The sequence below is a fragment of the Helianthus annuus genome, chromosome 6 (genome assembly GCF_002127325.2).
Source record: "Helianthus annuus cultivar XRQ/B chromosome 6, HanXRQr2.0-SUNRISE, whole genome shotgun sequence".
Taxonomy (NCBI): Eukaryota; Viridiplantae; Streptophyta; class Magnoliopsida; order Asterales; family Asteraceae; genus Helianthus; species Helianthus annuus.
The window spans coordinates 29917374-29938586 of NC_035438.2; the positions used below are offsets into that span (position 1 = coordinate 29917374).

At 37.5% G+C, this 21213-nt stretch overlaps 1 protein-coding gene and 1 non-coding gene across 2 annotated transcripts in view; one reads left to right on the forward strand and one right to left on the reverse strand.

The window, feature by feature from the left end:
• The window catches only part of LOC110896057, a 40373-nt gene extending 19160 nt beyond the window's left edge, over positions 1-21213 (forward strand). Inside the window, exons 4-11 of the mRNA XM_035974087.1 lie at positions 18466-18571; positions 18650-18765; positions 19268-19374; positions 20113-20178; positions 20264-20346; positions 20496-20542; positions 20659-20737; positions 20808-21213. Coding sequence (XP_035829980.1) covers positions 18466-18571; positions 18650-18765; positions 19268-19374; positions 20113-20178; positions 20264-20346; positions 20496-20542; positions 20659-20737; positions 20808-20894 — 691 coding nt within the window. The 3' untranslated portion in view covers positions 20895-21213. The remainder of the gene's footprint in view (positions 1-18465; positions 18572-18649; positions 18766-19267; positions 19375-20112; positions 20179-20263; positions 20347-20495; positions 20543-20658; positions 20738-20807) is intronic.
• LOC118479929 lies at positions 2362-2468 on the reverse strand. Its single transcript, XR_004861571.1, has one exon. It is a non-coding gene; the product is annotated as a small nucleolar RNA R71 (small nucleolar RNA).

Genomic DNA, 21213 nt, shown 5'->3' on the forward strand with positions numbered 1-21213 from the left:
GTTCATAGTTGATTAATCAGTTAATGTATTCGTTCAGGTATCGTAAGTTCGTTTCATAATCAAGCTGAGTCTACTAGGCCAATAGTATGTTCAGTCAGTGGGGGCTTCCCATGTTGTATGTACTAGACTAGTTGTAACCATAAGTGTTCTTCTCAACCCGAGAACAGGAGTACGTATGAGGTTTACGTAGGTTTTACGTAAGTACCCTTCTCAACCCGAGGACAGTGGTACGTGTGAGATTTACGTAGGTTTTACGTAAGTGCCCTTCACAACCCGAGGACAATAGTATGTATGAGTTTACGTAGGTTTTACGTAAGTGCCCTTCGCAACCTGAGGACAGTGGTAAGTACAAATTTACGTAGGTTTTACGTATGTGCCCTTCGCTATCTGAGGATGATGGTAAATAGTCTAGTAATAGTGAAAGTACGTGTAATTGTTCAATCCCATTCCCTACCCACCGGAGAATCCCATGCCTTGGAAGAGTGTGAACTCACCTTGGTTTGCTCGGTAGATACACGAAAAGGTAACTTGAGCTATATGTGGTCAACCACGTCCTAACATGGTTACCGAAGAAGTCAGGTTTTGGTTCAAGTAGTGCACATAAGTTTACACATAAGCTAACATGTTTCGAACACGTATTGATCATGGCAAACACGTTAACAGTTAATTACATAACATATCCGACTTGTGCGATCAGGTTGTATTGGGCTGAGATAACAATGTAGGCCCAATAACATCTTGTGCGAGTGGGTAGTTGAAACCCAAACACTACCCGGCCCAACATGTTGTGCGATCAGCACAACCTTGTGCGATCCACAGCATGTTGTGCGATCCAATATAAACCCAGCCCAACAATTAAGAAGTCCACAGCATACTCGGCCCAAATAATGACAACAATGATCTTGTGCGATCCGGGTGACTTGTGCGATCCGGACGACTTGTGCGATCCAGTTGGGTTGTGTGATTGTGGTTTGGGCTGTTCAGCCCAACAGCGTATCAAGGTTCAACATATGTGTGTGGCCCAAGCCTTGTGCGATCAGCACTGCCTTGTGCGATCCACAAGTCTTGTGCGATCATGCACGACTAACAGTACATAGTGTATTATCAGTTGTACCCTATCATATTCTAGCTTGTGCGACTGAGCTCTTGTGCGATCAGAACCCTTGTGCGATTGCTATTGTGTGATCAATTATGGAAATCTCTAAATTTAAGGAAATCATTTACATTCTTTATTTGTCACAATCAATTCTAACAGTTTCAAACTTAACAAATACTCGATCAAACCAAGCAATCATCACCAATTCATATGAACTCGAATCATATTCAAAACATAACAACGACCTACACATTAGCTATTAGACCATAGGATTAAAATCATACAACACATCATACTCGATCATGGCTTTAATCCGAGCACACAAACACACAGCCGATTACATGCATTCATTCGGTTCTTAGATCAATATTATGGCATCCGATTTACATAAACATCATCACATAAACCTCATTGTTCATCATACATGCAACCCTAACTATCATATAAAATCATGAAATCATAACATCATTTAACAATCATGAAACACTAACCGATTTAAGATAGAATGAGGATGATCTGAATCAAAAGCTTCGAGGGAGATGGGATGGGTGTTGTCGTCGACTTTGAGAGGAGAGAAAGAGAGAGTAGGGTTTTGTGTGTGTTGTGCTTTGCAAGCTATGATAAACAAAACCCCAATGATGGGTGTTTGTATGCGTATAAAAGGAGTGGGCCAAACCCATACATGGGCTGCCCTTTTTGGGTTTCGAGTACAAGTTGTGTAAACCGATTAGGCTTGTGTGATCGGGTTATTGTAATGTTGTCATATACATACGTTCGTTACACAAAGTCACATAACACGTAACATTCAATTAATCAACAAGTTCACATAATCACATAATCAAAGTACAATAAGAGGTTTGAAATACGAGTTGTCACACCCACTTCCAATGGCGGACCAACGTACCCTCATGGATTACCTTCGACCCACCGTAGGTAATCTCGGCGCCGCTATCAATACACCGAATGTCGAAGCTAACAACTTCGAACTTCGTCCATATTTGATACAAATGCTTCAAAACTCCGCAACCTTCCATGGGCTTGCGGACGAGGATCCCCATCTACATATTACTAATTTCTTAGAAATATGTGATACCTTTCAGATCAATGGAGCATCAAACGACGCCATCCGCCTTCGGATGTTTCCATTTTCACTAAAGGACCGAGCAAAGGCTTGGCTCAACGCCCTCCCAGTTGGCTCGGTAAACACCTGGGATGAACTAGCCCAAAAGTTTCTATATAAGTATTTCCCTCCTGCTAAAACGGCTAAATTAATGACTGAAATTAATACATATTCACAAGAGGATGGGGAATCCTTATATGAAACTTGGGAAAGGTTCAAGGAGCTATTGCGAAAGTGTCCTCATCACGGTCTTGCGGTATGACAACAAGTATCCACTTTCTACAATGGGTTGTTGCCACACACAAGACAAACACTTGACTCTAGCTCCGGGGGACTTTTAGGTAATCGCCGCCCACATGAAATATACAATCAAATTGAGGAAATTGCTCAAACCAATTTTCAGTGGCACACTCCCCGAGGCAATAAATCTATTGCCCCGGGCGCCCATAAGGTTGATGAAAGCACTTCTTTACAAGCCCAAATCGAGGCCCTTTCTTCAAAAATCAAAAAGTTAGAAATGACAAAAACAATCTCGGTTATGGCTTGTGAAGGGTGTGGTGGGCCACATGAAAGTTGGAGTTGTATGAAAGAAACAGATGATCAACCAGAGTCGGTAAACTACATTGACAACAGACCTAGGCCGTCGGGTCCTCCAACGGGTACCTACAACCAAGGATGGCGTAACCACCCTAACCTTGGTTGGAGAGAACCCGGCAATAGTAGTAACCAACAAAACCTAAACCAACGAACAAACTTTCAACAACCAAGAAACGAGTCACAAAATTTCTCTCAACAACAAGGTGGACGAGAAAGGCTTGAAGATACTGTATCTCGCCTCATCTCCGATACTGAAAAGAAAAACTCGGATCGATTTCAACAATTGGAATCGAATTTTAGAAATCAACAAGCTAGTATACAAAACATTGAAAAACAAATAAATCAATTAGCTCAAAATTTCTCCGAGAGACCAGAAGGCGCGTTACTAAGTAATACTGAAACCAACCCGAAAGCACAAGTCCATCTCATAACATTGAGAAATCGTATCGTGGGTTCCAAAGAGGCTCCACCACCGCCAACTGAGGGAAGCACAACACCGCCCCAACAAGAGAAGGCTTCTCCTCCAATTCAAGAGCCTACTAAGGCTCCTCCGGTTCCATACCCCGGTCGGTTAATTCGTCAAAAGACCGATGAGTAATTCACAAAGTTCAAAGATTTATTAAAACAATTGCATGTTAATGTTCCATTTATCGAAGTCCTAACTCAAATGCCTAAATATTCAAAATTTATGAGGGACTTCCACACTCATAAAAGGAAAATTGAATCATTGCAATTAGTTAACTTAGGCGAAGAATGCTCCGCCATACTACTCAACAAACTCCCGCAAAAGAAGATTGATCCTGGAAGCTTCACAGTTCCTTGCTCAATTGGGGAATCCCCCATTCGCAATGCACTAGCCGATCTTGGGGCTAGCATAAACCTCATGCCCGCTTCAATGTTCAAACGACTCGGCCTAGGAAACACGAGCCCTACAAAGATGAGCATACAACTTGCTGACCGATCCGTCAAATATCCACAAGGTGTCGCTGAAAATCTATTGGTCAAAGTCGAAAATTTCGTATTCCCGGCCGACTTTGTCATACTAGACATGGAAGAAGACGCTGAAGTCCCTCTCATCCTAGGGAGGCCATTTCTAGCCACAGCACAAGCAGTGGTAGACATGAATGACGGAACACTAACATTGAAGTTTGGGGAAGAGGAAGTAAAGTTTGGGGTTGGAAAAAGAGTGGAAGACGAAGATCCGGTCAACTACATGAAGGGCATCGACTCAAGCTTGGATGATGCTCTCCGACGGTGCATGGGATGCAAAACATCCCGCTTGAGTAACATATGATCAGGCTTTGGGTCTAGCCAAGGAGCCTTATAAACGTGGCGGACCACGGAGGCATTCCGCGGAACTATCCTTAGTTTAGATTAAGTTTTATGTTTTTTAGTTCAATTTTAATTTTCAGGAATAAAACACGCTCGGGATGGTGAAGGATGACAAGGGAAATGAGAAACAGCACCCCATGCACGAAAACAGAGCTTCCCGACAAAATTTCTTCATTACAGTAAGTTCAGCACTGGCCGTGTCCGCCCGACACGGCCCCGTGCTGCACAATCTGCAGAAAATGCCCAGTTCAGGTAACTGGACACGGGCCGTGTTCACTGAACACGCCCCGTGTCCAGGCTTCTGTTTCTTTTTACAAACTTTTGTTACTAGCACTTGAAAACGGGGCCGTGCCCGGTCACCACGGGGCGTGTCCAGAGTACCAGTAACATGAAATTTTGTTTTTCACACTTTTTTACACATTCAATTAACCTAAAAACTTAATTTTTGGGACACATTGAGGACAATGTGTAATTTAAGTGTGGGGGGATGCTAAAACTTTGAATCTTGCAAGTCCTAATTAACAAGCCTTACACAAAACTCTATTGGAACCGCTAATCACCCCAAATTTTTTTCAAAAATTTTCATTTTCTTTTTACTTGTCTAGGTTTAATTTGGAAATTTCAAGTTCTAACAAGGTTATATTTTTACAAATTTACAACCAATAGCGTCGTGATAAAAAGAACCAACATAAGAAAATTATGAAATGGCATGACAAACTTAGTTAAAATTTGATTATATATACTTGATCACATAAAAACCCATTCCCACAAAAGTGAGTTTTGAGCCTTTATTGAGCATACAAATACATATCTTTACACTAAATGCTCATTTTTCGTTTCTTGTGTGAATAGCCGCTTGGTTCTTACAACTCTAGAACTTGCCATGACAATGCATTCCCGGTCCTTACCAACTTAAACCCGAGTAAGTAAATGATGGAGGCATTAGGACTAACCCTTTTCTTTCTACACCATTATTTTTCTTTTTTTTTACCACCTACCCAAAATCCCCCTAGTTAACCCCTTTGAGCCTAAACCTTTTCATTTCTTAACCCAAAACAAACACCCTTTTTACCCACCTAAACCCTTTTTTCATTTTAACCCTTTCTTTTAGTAACAAAGCTCGGCTTTTCTTATGACTTATGAAAAAAAAATGATGAAACCAAATAAACAAACAAGTTTATCAAAAATAACTTTGTTTGAAAGAAATGGTTCATCAAAATAAAATAAATTGTCAAAAATAAAAAGACTTTCAAAAACCGATGCTTTTTACGCTTTTCGCCATTTTACTAACCACTAACCCAACCACCCACCTTTAGCCCAAGCCTAACCCTTCACCCAAAAAGTTCTCTTGATATTTACAAAGGTATATAGTTAAAAAGGAGGATGACTGATTGTTTGGCAAGCTTATGGTAGGAGTATGTTCCATGCCGCTCTCGAGTGATTCACTAAAATACATCTTCGGCCGAGTGTTGAGTGATTCCCCGTGAGGTGTGTGAACTTGTATATAAATGAAATTTTTAAAAAGGCATGTTATGCCCTAATAAGTAATTTATCTTATGTAATGTCTTTAATAAATCATGACGAATAGGATTGTAAATAAATAAAAATAAAACTTAATAAAGAATCTTGGAAATCCCGACACTCTATGACAAGCCCAAAAACCTTATCTTCTAACCATTCCATTTGGGAGTGAAAAAGCCACATTATAAGGAGTTTTGCTTGAGGATAAGCAAAGATTCAAGTGTGGGGGTATTTGATGTGCACAAAATGCAACATACAAATTACATCAATTGTGGCATAAAACTAACCCATTTTTTAGTACTAATGTTGGAAAAAGTGTGCTTTTGTCTTCCTTTTGTATTTTCAGTATTAAATGAGCTCAAATAAACAAAAGAAGCAAAAAGGCAGCTAAATCTAACATAAATACAAGAAAAGGAACAAACGTGGCATGCCCGACCTCCCGACAGCATCTTCCCAAGTAAAACAAGAGAACAGAAGGCTGAACACGCCCTGTGCTCAGTGAGCACGGGGGCGTGCCCAAGTGTCAGCAGAAAAGACAAAGTTGTAGAAGCTTCCATCGCCTACCACGGGGCCGTGCTCAGCGGACACGGGGCCGTGGTCAACTATAAGATTCGCGGAATCCAGGCAAATCTTGATAGTACAGATATGCTTCTGCACACGGGGTCGTGCTCAGCAGACACGGGGGCGTGATCAACTAATGCAGACAAACTGCATTTAATGAAGAAATAGAGGAGGATGGACACGGGGCCGTGCCCAATGGACACGGGGCTGTGTCCGAGCTTCTGTTCAGCCTATAAATAGGAGTGCTTGGAGCTCTTGCAACTCATCCTTTGGCACACCACCTCTCTCACACTTCACCCACCACCATCACAACACCATCATCCACCACCATCATCCATTGCCCATCATAGTGTGTGTGAGTCGTCTCGGGATCCAAGATTGATCGTAAGAGTTCTTGACAATCAAAGGCCATGTTTGCCTAAGTCTCTTACATCACTTGGTGAAGACAAGTGTTTAGTGTAATACTTTTTATTTTTAATCTTTTCGCACTTTTTAATTGGTTATGTATTAATGACTTTAATAACTAGTTTCTTATGCTGAAGGTGATTCTTTCTTATCGTTTGTCCGTGGTGTCTTGGCATTATTTTACTGTCTTTATAAAATAAAAGATTTTCACCATTCATATCTCCACGGTCTATATAGAGGTATGTTGGCTACCTGATCGGGGGTTAAGGGAACGGTTTGGTAAGAGTTTTGCCATTGTTCAGTGTATAGATCCTTCAAAGGACCTGGGTCAAATTTAGTAGGACCTCCTTCAATACCCAACGGTATTGGATGGCGGGGGTCCAAACTCTTTGACCCCCTCATAAGTTAAACTACTATTAAAACTTTAACCCGACTACTTAGGACTGTATCCCTGCTGACTCAGACTACTTAGCCGAGGGTAACGTCACCTTCAAAAGAGGGGCCTACCACATTATGCATTAATAACTTAATTAATTATCTTTCAATAATCCGACCCTTTAGGATTGTATCCTTGCTGACTCAAACTACTGGGTTGAGGGTAACGTCACCTTCAAAAGAGGGGCATATTACAATAACTAAGATAATCTCTTAAACAAGTGCAAAAGTGCGGAAATAATCAAAGGTTACACTACACACGAGTCGGATCCAAGTGATTCATCTTGTCTATCTGTTTTTACTTTTATTTTACTTTTCAGCATTTTAGTTAGTTTTATTTTTCTAGTTTAATAAACCTTTTTCTAACTTTTTGATTTGATTAGACGTTGAGGATAAACCGGTATTAAAAGCTCTTGTGTCCTTGGACGACCTCGGTATCTTACCAACACTATACTACGTCCACGATAGGTGCACTTGCCCATATGTGTGTTTAGTGTTAGTAAATATCGTGTTTTATAAATTTAAAACTTGGCTAAAAAGTGTAAAAGGGCTTAAAATATACACCTAAAATATATTACACTACACACGCATCAATGAACAAGAGTCCATGATCGGATTAAATGCGTATGTAGTTGTTGTGATGTGTGGTACCTAGTATATGTGTGTCGATTTGTGCATGAAGCCTGTGTTAATTGGTTGCATGGTTATTGTTGATGCGTGAGTGTGTGTAGAGATTTATTTTGATGTCTGTTGCATGTGTATGTTACAGGTGTGTGTAAGTATAGGTGGGTTGAAATAGGTTTTTGGCTCTGCTTGTTGTTGTTCGGCTGGACCCACAAAGGATGTAAATGATAAACTGATGAGTAAATTATTACATTACATTAGTTGTATAGCATCTATATTAGTATATGGGTATATGAGGTATTAAATTAAGCTATGTTTTATAATATAAGTTGCAAGTAAACGACATAAGCAAAACCTTATATTGTTAGTATTAGAATCTTAGCAGTTAAATTTGGTGGGTCATGAATAATAAGTTTAATATATGCACTACAGTTTTTGTAACTAATATGGAATATACGTCAAGTAATTAATATGAGTTATTTTTGTAGCATCCTAGAATATGTTTTCTAAACTATTTGGAAATAGCTTTTTTTTTCCTTTTGCAAATGAGAAACGGGTATAAGTCGAGTACTAATTATGTATTCTTGTATCTTTTCTTTGATAAACAACATGATGAGCATGAAACGCTAAGTCATCGGAACGTTAATCAGTGAATGAATTGGACATCATAATCTAGGTTCAGTAAGTCTAATTTTTGAGATAATTTAAAATGTAGGTTTCCGTGTTTATTTAAGGGTGACTTAACTTTATCTTGCAATGCTTTGCTTTGCTACACCTAAGGTACGGATTCTGTTTCTTTTACATCATAGTATAATTTTTATTTTCGTCACTCGGTACGTGTTCTTGTTCTTGTCATCATAGTATTTTAATTCAAGTCCGTTACTTTGTAGTACGGATGTTTTCGTTGGTCGTCTCTGTTTGGTATTTGTTATATGACTAGTATATATATAATAGCATGCAATAGACTTTAAATCCTTTGCTCGTTATTGCATGTTCCCATATGATACGTTTATTTATGATACGGTGTTGTACTCTGTCACCCGAGCAATTATAAGACTTGTCGTTGAGGCGTCAACGACATGGCACTCATCGTGACGGTGCGTAACTAAAGTTCACGGCGTCTCTAGTTTGTGCTTGTGTAGCACCTGGCCCCTAGAGGCGAATAGATCGATCTTAGCTCTGACTCCTGACTCCTGTTGAGATGGAACAATGTGTGTACGCCTACACGCACCGTCTCAGTGCATGGACTAGCTAGCTATGTACCCCTCTGTTTAGGCTCGTGGGTGCTTCTATATTACGTGACTTGTGTTATTGTTATATGTAGTCACGTATGTCTTGTATCTTTTATGATATGTGTGATAAGTTTATATGCCTCTGATTGTGTTCAGTATCTGTTTTGTATAAGTATTGGGATTCAAGATACATAAGTATTTGTTTCAGTGCCATAATTTAGATTTATTACGCGTCGGTACCATTTGATGTTTCTTTCTGTATGTCTGCCCTTATGTTCAGTATCTGATTCTGTTTTGTATTAGTTATAGTTGTTTCGACTCAGTATCCGTATCGGTTTTGTCTCAGTATTCGTCTTAATATTAGTTTCGGTTTTGGCTTAAATTCACATGTCGTGTTGTACGCTAGTTTGTATCTGTCAGTATATGTTTTCAGCATTTGTTCTGGTGTCCGCCTCAATATTTGTCTTTAGACTGATTGGTTTACGGTATTGGTTTACAAAATTTTATAAGTATTAAATGACTCTGTTTTCAAAACTTATGTTATCTAAACTATTTTGTTAATTAAATATATATATATATATATATATATATATATAGGATTAGGTTCAAACGTGAACAAAATCCCAAGCGTGAACTGCGTGAACTGATCTGGGCCCTTGATTTTTATCATCTTGAGATTTTAAGTCAATGGCATGATGGTAATTATTTGATTAATTGTTACTAATTAATTAAATGAAAAAGGGTACATTTGTAATTTCCATTTTAAATTATTCCATAAATCTCGTTCAATCTCACAAATCAATATTCAAAATTTATTCAAGATCCATTTTTTTCTCTCACATTCGCCGGATCCCAAGCGTGAACAAAATCCCAAGCACCGTCCGACTCCATCCATCCCTACCGCCTCCACCATTCGCCGTCGACGATCTGCACCAGACACTCCGCCGCGAGGTCCCAGTCTCCGTATTTCTTCCGAGTTTCATACCTAAGTATCTCCTTTCTTCGTAAGCACTCACTTTTATGATTCAATATTGACCTGGGTATTTTTTGAAACCGGTTTTTTTTAGTTTTGATCTGATAAATTGTCAGTTCTTGTGATTATCCATAATCAGCGGCCCAATCGTTTTTTAAATTGATACATGTGTTCATCGGCCCAAGAAATTGTTTGTCAGTCTACATGAGGTGATCAGACTCATGTGTGATTGCATGTGATTTGAATTGTCAGATCCACTATAGTGTTGGTCAAATGAGAATTAAGGTGTGATCACAATTTTCGTCACTTTATAAAAAATCACGTGAATCACTTTGATCAAATAGTTGCAGCCCAATCTTTATTCAACAACAATTGAAACTTGTCAGATCATAAAAGGTTGTTAAATATATGTTTTTTTATGCCCATCTCTAATCTAAATTTTAGATCCTAAATATTGGGTTCCTTTTTAATGTTTTACTTTATTTATTTATTAGTTAATATTTAATTTTAATGATTATTGGTACAATGTTTAATGCAATGTACACACGTGTATTCTGATTTTTGCTCTGTTTTAATGCGATGTACACATGTGTATTCTGAGTTTGATCTGGTTTTAAAGCGATGTACACATGTTTATTCTGATTTTGCTCTGTTTTTAATGCGATGTACACATGTGCATTCTGATTTTAACGCGATGTACACATGTGTATAGCGTCTGTTTTTGTGATATCTCATATTTTTTTGTGTATTGAATGTGTAAGGTTGTTGATGTACACTTGTGAATTATGCAAAATATTAGTTGATGAGTTTTTTTGTGCTATTATAGGAGATTTCGTAATGAGAAAAGTGGAGACGGAAGGTCGACAAGGATGATTCACGTATGAGGTCGATAAGGATGATTCACATATGTTTGTTTGCTTGGTCGATAAGGATGTTTCAGCATATAACGTGGCGAATAACTGTAAAAGATTATGTTTTCTGTTTTTTCCGATTATGTTGGGTTTATTGTTTCTACCAAACTGGAACTTGTAATTATATGTTTTTTTTTGTTTGGTTTGGAAAACATTATGGAACTTGTAATTTGTTAAATATAAAATAGTTTTACAGGTATTGTTTCTATGTATGTATTATGTAGCTAATTACACATATGTACGATGCTGAGTACACATGTGTACTGTTCTATTTATATCCAAGTACACATGTGTATCCCGCTAAAATATGAAGGTTACGTGGATCTTAAAAATCAAAATTCGATTATGATGAATCTGAAATAAAAATAAAAATTGAAATATGGTGATTTGTTGTTTTTTTGATAATTATCTTATTAATAAATAAAACATAATGTGGATAATGAATTTAAATTAGGAAAGATGTAACTTAATTTAATTTTTAAAATAATGATTTAAATCTATTTTTTATATAATTACAATCCTACCCTTAACAACTAAAAAGGAAATCAAGGGCCCAGATCAGTTCACGCAGTTCACGCTTGGGAGGTTGTTCACGCTGGAACCCTACCCTATATATATATATATATATATATATATTCAAATTAGAAATATAGTTGTTTTGACTAAATAATTATTTGTTACGAAATTCGAGTTATCATTAGATTTTGATTTAAATCTAAATGTTTATTCATGATATAGTAATTTCGATAATTTTCTTGTTTTAAAGTAATTGGGATTTGTAAACAATATTATATTATAATAAAACTATTTGAAAGAAGGAAAATTGTTTTAGTTTCAAATGTGGTTCAATATCAGTCCCGGTTCAGCTTCCGTTATGTGGTGTTTCGTTCCCATTTGTTCGTCTTTACATGTACTGTTGATTTCTCCGTTACTGAGCAAATTTTTGGCTCAGCCGTATTTTTCTTTTTGTGTTTGTCTTATTTGTTTGACAGGTAATATGGGGAAGTTGGGGAAATAAGTGAGGAGTGCTTTGAAGATCAAGTTTTGTTTCATTTCAGTAAAGTAAGAAAATGTAATTAGGATTCACTTATAGATTTGTGGGATTGATATCTGTAAGAGTGACATGTCAGCCCCTTTCGGGTTAGGGTGTTACACACATCGAATTAATAAAAGAAACACAGAGTGTTTACCCGATTAGAGGTGTCATTAAGAGAAGAAGACGGAACTGTGTCTATTTCTAACACCGAAACTCTCATCATCGTTCTTTACTTTCAATTTTGTGTGTGCTGATTCAGGATCTGTTTTGGATTTAAAATCCTACTGAATGGGATTAGAGAAACCCTACTGAATAGGACTCTGCAGAGGCGTATCTTAGGTGGGTAATATTAGAGAGAGATAAAGAAGAACAATGTAATATTTTGAAGAAAATGAGAAGTTCGGCTTGAGTTGCAGAGACAGGGAAGAGTAGAAACGGCTGAATATTTTGGGGAAAGGAATAGGGTTTGCAAGAATACATGGAGAAAAAAACCCGGTTCAGAATAATGATACGTGGATAGGCTTATTGACGAACACAATAGCAAATGAAAGGAGAAGGGGACATGTGTCTCAAATGAATGTGGAGGGGACATGTGTCCCAACCTTTTGTTGTTTTATTATAGATAGAGATTCTTGTTAAAAAAAATTGGGGTGCATTGTAAATAAGAAACGGAGCTACTAAATTTGGATTCACACAAAGACAAATGGTTTTGCCTAGACTTCATTGGTTTTGTTGCTTATTAAATGAATAGGACAAAAAAGACGCCTATAAATGCTGTATAATTTTTTTTTTGAACGGCCAACGAATCCTTTAAATTGGCTACTGTCGAAATTCATCACATCGGGATACACTGGTCTCTGAACCGAGGAAAACCCTCACCTAGGGCAGAAGCCCGTGAACACTCGCCCGAAGGCACAACAGTGCGGTGAGGTAAAACCCGTTCAGTTAAAGGATCGAACTAGGGATCGCCGCCTACTCGTCTAATCTCCTATCATCACCAGGTGCCGCTGAAAACTAATGGGTAAAGTTTAATATAAAGCCATAGAAGTTTCGTATCTCTAATGTTTCTACACTATAATCAAAGTTATAAATCCAATCCCAATTATAAAAGAGAGAAGTATTGGTGTCAAACGTGAAGTGGAGATGGTACCCCTATATTTGGTTCGATTCGATGGGATTTGGCCCACCCAAATCAACGTATTATAGTTGGCCTACTGAACACCTATAGAGGAAGTTAAACATCCTTTTCATAGGATTGCATCTCCCGAACCTCTTTTGGAAACTCTCTCTCTCACACTAAAATATTTCTATCTCTCATACTTATTTTAGATATATGTTTATACTTGATACATATGATATAGAAAAAAAAACTAATCGAATAGTCGGATGGTGGTACTTTATGCTACGAATTTGAGACTCTTATAATGTGTAACACCCCAAAGATCGTAACACAGGATTCAACTTACCATGCTTGTCAAGGATATGAATTTAATTAGAATAATTAGGTTTTAAGGCCTAAATGGGTAATTTAAATGGAAGGTCTATGAGGGGCAAAAGATACAATTTACCACCACATATATAAAGGAAGAAATCAACCACAACCACCTTCATTCACCATCTATATCCTTAAAGGCGGGTTTTTACCCTGGCTTTGGGTGGAATCGAGCTATAGTAAAAAAATATCAACGAGGAATCATTCCTAATCCATTTACGGACTTTGGGGAAGGTGTCCGGGTATGCTTAATGAGGAACTCGAAGCTTTCGCGTTCGGATTAGAGTTTGGATAAAAAACGAGGTAATTTCATGTTAAAGTTTGCATGTTTTCATGTGTTTACGATTATAAATGTGGTATACATCAATTTGACATTTTGGCTTGAAAAACATCAATCTTCACATAAATATGATGAGCGAGAAAGTAATTCGTCATTAATGGAGGTTTCTAGGGTTTTCGGAGGTGGCACCCCGCTGTGCAGGCGACACCTGACGAAGAGGCGATACTTGGTGTCTCTTAAGGTGTCTCATGCCAGTTCAGGCACATCATGGTTATGTTCCAACGCTAGTATGGGAATGTGTCTTCTTTGACCTGTTTCCCTTATGAACCATAAATAGGATGATTTCGAGATATGTCAACATGGTATCAGATAAAGTTTGACATCTACGCATGTGAGTTTCAGACCCCTCCTTACTTTATGTTTCTGAGGCGGTGTGTATACTCACTACAATTTTCAGAGTAAAGTGTATATATGTTTTCTTTGATACATGATAGTTTATGATAAAGTAGTAGCTAAGACTAGAAGGTATGGTTTGGATGGGCTTGGAGGGGATGAGCCGCCACATAGGCGCCACGTAGGAGTGGCTTGGAGGGGATGGATCTAGGGGGTGGGGGATGAACCCCTTTATGTATATATATGTATGTATGTATGTATAGGTTATGTGAGAGGAGGAAGGAGGGGATGGCCCGGCACACCCGGCTGGAGGTTGCCGGTTGTGATGCTTGCCGGAAGAGGGGGGCGGTGTGGGGGTCCGGCGCCGGGCCAAGCCGGGCCAAGCCGGCCCCCATACCTTCTAGTCTAAGACATAGTATATATTTTTACAGTGCTAAAGTGCTATAGTAATAAGTGTAAAGTATTATAGTATGATTACTGCACAATATAGACGGTGACCTATGGGGTCGTGTTACAAACAGTTACCTACGGGACCGTATTATAGGCGTGACCTACAGGGGCCATATTATAGTGTCAGTGCATACATTTGTTATTTGTCGGTGGTTGATCAATTGCGTAGAGTATAGCATAAATGTTACGGTTATTTTGTACCCTTATACTTAACTGATTTTATGGACAGCGTTAGTAATTAGATTCACATAGTTATAAACTTATAATTGGACAAATCAGGTGCTTAGGTAGTAAAAGATCTTTGATTTGAGTCAAGTAGTTAAAACCACTATAGCACAAAGACTCAAATAGTAATCAACTCAATATTTTTTTAAATTTCAATTTCACTCCGTATACTTTAAATAATATGCGAATTTAAAGCACTTAGATTTCATTTAATTTGACTTTTCTCTAATAATTTGTCTTTGTTAAATTACAAAAAATTAAATACACATGTTTGTTTTTATATTTTTTTTGTCAGCATGCATTCTGATATAAATTATGTTGAAAACCAAGTTGTATTTTAATTTAGTATCGTAGATTATACCATTAATGTAATGAACCAAACCGATATTGAGAAAAACCAAATTTTGCCGCATAGCGCTACCACTGGTTTAAACTAAAATATTTTTTTGAACGACAAATTTGGATGACTAACAGACCACTAGAGTGCCATCGTGCCACCAGCAAAACCACCACCCAGGCATATCCAACTTCACTAGGTAATAATGCATATACACTAATTTAAAATAAACCCCAGTAAATATGAGAAAAATCTCCATTGTAGGAATCGAATCATTGACCTACTGGTTTACGAGCCTAATCCCATCCCATAAAATAATACCACTAGCCTAGGGCTGTTCACTAGCCGAACCGAGCCGAGCTAAGGCAAAACTCGGGCTCGGTTTGGATTTGAAACCGACCTGGAAATCTAAGCTCGAGCTCGGCTTGGTTTTAAACCGAGCTGGCTTGGCTCGAATTTGAAAAGAAATATCAATACATGGCTTTTAAAATTCAGTAATCTAAAATATTATTCAAGAGTAAATTACAAGTTTTGTCCTTTATGTTTGTCCCAAATTTCAGGCGCTGTCCTTTACCTTTAAAATCGATGAGTTTTGTCCTTAACGTTTCAAAATCCTGCACGTTATGTCCTTTGACCCTAACACAGTTATATTTTTTAGTTAAATCTGATCATGTAGCTTACATGTGAGGGCATTTTTGTCATTTCAGCTTTACAGGGACTAAATATATAAATAACTTAAATATCCATCCAGTTTTAAAAAATTAGAAACAAAATATTAAATAAATAAAAAGATTTCTCTTTCTTTCTCAACTCTCTCTCAGACATACTTACCACCACCATCCACCATCAACCCCACCACTTACCACCACCACCACCTCCAACCCCCCCCCCCCCAACGGTAACCCACTAGCCTAAAATCAAAATCAAAACCTGCAACTTTTAATCTGAATTTGTTCAATCATCTTTCATTATTTTATATTATAACCAAACAACTCATCAAATCCACGAATCCAATAAAGAAGACAAATATATCCGATCGATAATCTTAATTCACAAATTTAGAAACAAAAACTACAATTAAATTAACATATGAAAACCTAATGAAGGGTCAGAACAGATCTGGTGGTGGCCGGTACTTCTAAACCAAGGTCGCTGAACACCTGTCTCAAGCCTTGGATGCCATATCTGTCGATTAACCCATATAATGTCGTTGCCGGAGACACGGAGACACTAAACATGGAATCTAACCTTTTTCACCCATCACCAACGCCCACCACTGCCCACCTGCCACCGCACCACTGTTAGATCCGGCACTGTCCACCACCGCACCACTGTTAGATCCGGCACCTCCCACCATCGCACCAGCTCTTCAGATCCAGATGGGTTAGCCACCACCCTCTGAGCCACACTTTTTCTCCTCAAACCCACTTCATTTATAGAAAGCCCCCGTTTGTTTGATGAATCTTGTGTTCTTGTAGCTTCCAAGAAACCCAGTTGGTTGCACACTTCAGAGTTAGGGGAAACCACCCAAATCATGGCTGCAGGCATGCGTTTTAAATGGGGTTTCAAATGGGTCAAAATTGATGAAATGGGTGAAAAAGATGTGACCTTGAAACACACCCAGTAAAGAGGGGTGTGTAATAGGGGTTTTGGAGGAATACCCACTTCACAATCAGTAAAAAAATTGTGAATTTGGTGAAAATGGGTTGAATTTGTTTGGAATCTGAAGTGGTATTGGAGGTTTTTATGGGATGAAAATGGAGGGTTCTTGATGAATGAAGAAGAGAGTAGAAGAATCGATGGCAGAATGAAGATTATATGAAGGGGTGTGTGTGAATAAAATATGATGGTGAAAGCTGAGCTGCATTCTAGTTACGGGGAGAAGTGATGAGAGAGAGAGAGAGAGAGAGAGAGAGAGAGAGAGAGAGAGAGAGAGAGGAGAGAGAGAAGAGAGAGGGAGATGATGGAGAGTTTTTATATATTTTTTTTTTTATTTTCCAGTGTTTTATAAATAGTCCCTGAATAATAATTTATTGCAAAGTAACCCCTGAAAGATAAAATGACAAACATGCCCTCATGTGCAAGTCACATGACCATATTTAACAAAAAAATTTGACTGAGTTAGGGCTAAAGGACATAACGTGCAGTATTTTGAAACGTTAAGGACAAAACTCATCAATTTTAAAGGTAAAGGACAGCACCTGAAATTTGGGACAAACATAAAGGACAAAATTTGTAATTTACTCATTATTCAATAACTCAAAAGAACATCTCCAAAATAAGCTCAACCTAATACATTACAAGCCAAAATCAAGTTTAACAACCCAAAATACGTTCCTAATTTCAACGAAATACAATATAAGTTCATTAGCATGATAATTAACCTTTAAATGTGGTATAGATATCAAATTACACTCCTAATCACATGTAAATAATAATCAGTTTTTGTGATATATAATAGTATTTATAAAAATAAAATATATTAAAAGTAAAATAATCCGAGCTAAGCCGAGCCGAGCTGGTATGCGAGCCAAATCGAGTCAAATTTGGCTCGTTACGAGCCGAGCGAGCTAGACTCACTTTCTAACCGAGCCAAGCCGGCTCGGCTTAGCTCACTTTCAAACTGAGCCACATCGAACTAGGGATGAGATCGGTACGATACCGGTACCACCATAAATACCGTTACTGAAATTGAGTAAATATGGATACCGATTACCGTACCGTATTTATAGATTCGGTACCGATACGGTACCGGTATTTTGGTACTTTACCACATTGGTACCGCTTTGGTGTCATCCATTGTTTTACCTAAAAAAATTTCATGTGCAACCCATCGATCCATTATTAACTAAACTAGAGTAATATATAGAGGAATGTAAATAAAAGGTAAACATATTAAGTAGTCAAAAAAATCAAAAGTTAAACATCCATGGGTTTGACTTTTAACATCCAAATTCCAACATGTCTAAAAAATCATCATAATTGATTAAAAATAACCAAACAAAAGAAAGTTGATATTGGTTTTTGTAAAACAATACTCAAGAAAATATAACTTCATAGTGTAATCTAAGATAACAGCAAAATACATAAACTCATTATAAATTTCGGTATTAATACCGGTATTTACCGAAGAATACCGGTACCGATACCGTTTTTTACCGATACCGAATTTCAAAAAATCTATTACTGATACCGGTACCGTTTATGATCGATACGGTACGATATTGGTACGGTACCGGTATTTTGGTAAAAAAAATCTCATCCTTGCATCGAACGAGCTTTTTTCAAGCTAAATCTGAGTAAGCTTCGAGCCCCACGAGCTTTTTAAACAGCCTACAGTGCCTAATTGCCTTTAATTTCATGGTTTTCAAAACAAAAAAAAAAATAAATAAATAAATAATAAATAAATAAAAAAAATAGTTTTCCTCTGATATTTATAGTAAACACGAGAGTGGGAGAGAGACGATGAGAATGAAGATGGCGGGAGGCATCTGCTTCCATGCGCGGTTGCCATTGCACCCTCCTATTATTCAACCACACCCGCCAGTACAGTACACTTCTCTTCATCTTTAAACATTATATGCTTCTTTTTCCTCAAATTTATAGAATTTCACTGAAAATGTCTGCAGAGGTTTCGTAACGGTATTCGATGCTCGAAGACAAAAGAGACGCCACAAATCTTGAAATTTGTTGTTAGCGGAGCTACAGAGATCCTAAGGCTCTTTTCTTCCTTCAACAAAAACGAGTAAGCACTGGTAATTTACTTGAATTGAACACGGTATACAGGTTTAGGGTTCCTATTTATTTGGTGATTGTATTTTGTTTAAAGTATGGAAACATAATAGAGTATAGGAGGAATTGAAGTTAGTTTAGTTGAAAACAAATTATAATATTCAAATATACCAAAAATGAAGTTGATTAAATTATGCTTGAATCTTGATGAAGTTAGTCCCGAATTGGGCTTAGCATCCAGCCCGGGTCGGGTTGTCGGATGCTAAGCCCAATTCGAGAATAGCGTCATCAAGACTAACTGTACCCAATACTAAGCCCATTTCCAAATCTAACTGTAATATATAAAAAGAAGCTGTTTGATGCTCTACCTTTAACAAGTCATTGCCTTTAGGGAGGACGAGGTGATAGAGGAAGTTGAAATGTAGAATACGACGTCACATAGCTCACGGAATCAGATTTAAAGTTTCTTGAAAAATAAACCATATTTACCCTCGGTTCTTTTCTTGTTATTGCAGATTGAATGAAGTGATTCCCGAACAGAAGTATGAAACCGATGCTACTTGCTTTGATGATGTTATGATAATATTGAAGTCAGATTATGACAACGCTTATTTTGTTACAGGTACCTTCTTGCATTTGTGTACAGTTCATAGGGGTGTGCAATAACCGAACCGTTAACCGAAACCGAACCGAAATTAACCGAAACCGAATGAACCGAAAGTCGGTTAACGGATATTTTTTTTACCATCGGTTAACCGAAATTAACCGAACCGAACCGAATCATTTATTTTTTTTATATATTTCTAGCTTTTATACCTCTATTTCATGTATTTCGTGTTTTATACTTTCATTTCATGTAATAATACCTCTATTTCATTTATTTATACCTCCATTTTATGTATTTAAACATGTATTTATGCATTTATACCTCCATTTCATTTATTTATACATCCATTTCATGTATTTATACATATATTTCATGTATTTATACATCCATTACATGTATTTCTATGCAAAAAATTAGCCATTGTTTGAATTGGTTATTAACCGAACCGAACCGAAAACCGACAAACTAACCGAATTAACCGAACCGATTAACTCCGATTAACTGATGACTTCGGTTACGGTTACGGATAATGCTAATAACCGAACCGAACCGTACACACCCCTAGTTCATACATTGAGACTTCTTACCTATAACACATTATATTTAGTCAAAAAGTTATGATATAACCAAGGCATATTATGGCTTTCTGTATTATGTAATATTAAACTTTGCATATTACAGTTTTCTTCGATAAGTTTACTTGTTTCCCATAGACTCATACTCTACTTATGCTGGCATTTCTGGTGATTGTAGGAAATTTTACTTCTGGAATTTACGCAGAAGATTGTATATTTGAAGATCCAACCATTAGATTCAGTGGTAAGAACTTCAAATCTGTTTCTCCTTTACAATTTTTTTTCCATGTGTACACCGATGTGTATATCCTGATAGCGTGGCCATGCAGGCAGGGATTTGTACTCTCGCAACTTAAAATTGCTCGTACCTTTCTTTGACCATCCCTCAATCTCATTGCAAGGCATTACAAAGGTATTTTTTTCTTTATATTTTCGTTCATTAACCTAAAGATTTTAGCTTTAGTTGCTCCATTAATACATTATATTCATTAGCACATTTTATACATTTCTTATGTTTCATAGGAACATCTCATCATCCTTTGCGAATATGTTTTGATGCAGGTATTGAGTGGTGAGACAGAGTCTGTAAAGGCGACATGGAAACTAAGGTGTAGCTACTTGTAACCCTTATTTTCCATTTTAAAATGCACGTTATCGGTTTCGTTCAAAGCCGGATTGGATCCCCACAATATGAAGCTAATCATTTAGAAACTTTGATTTGCAGGACTTATCTTAAACTACCTTGGAGGCCTCTTATTTCCGTTGATGGGACTACGGTCTATGATTTGGACAATCAGTTTAGAGTAAGTCAAACTGAATATGTACTTACTTGCGTTGAATGCGTCACAATAGTAACACTGTTTCACATTACAGATTGTTAAACATGTAGAAAGTTGGAGTGTTTCCCCTTTAGAAGCAATTGGCCAGATATTCACACCTAGCTCCGGCCGCTCCATTTGATTTGGTAAATATCCTTAAGGGGAAAGTTAGTTATAGCTAGTTACATCATCCTATCATTTATGATGGTTATATTATATATCCGTTACAATTGAGTAGTTGAAGTTACATCATTGTAGGGGTTACCTGGTTACTGTAAAACTGCCTTAGAAATGTCAAATACCTTAGATTGGTTACATACACTTACTATTCCATGACTACTTAACATGTATGCTACCGACGGGCAAATTTGGCCAATGTATTTTGATTGAAGACAATCTGTGCTGACTTGTGGCTAACTGACAGTCCGGCTTTATTAAAGAGGGTTGGTGCTAAGAGTTTA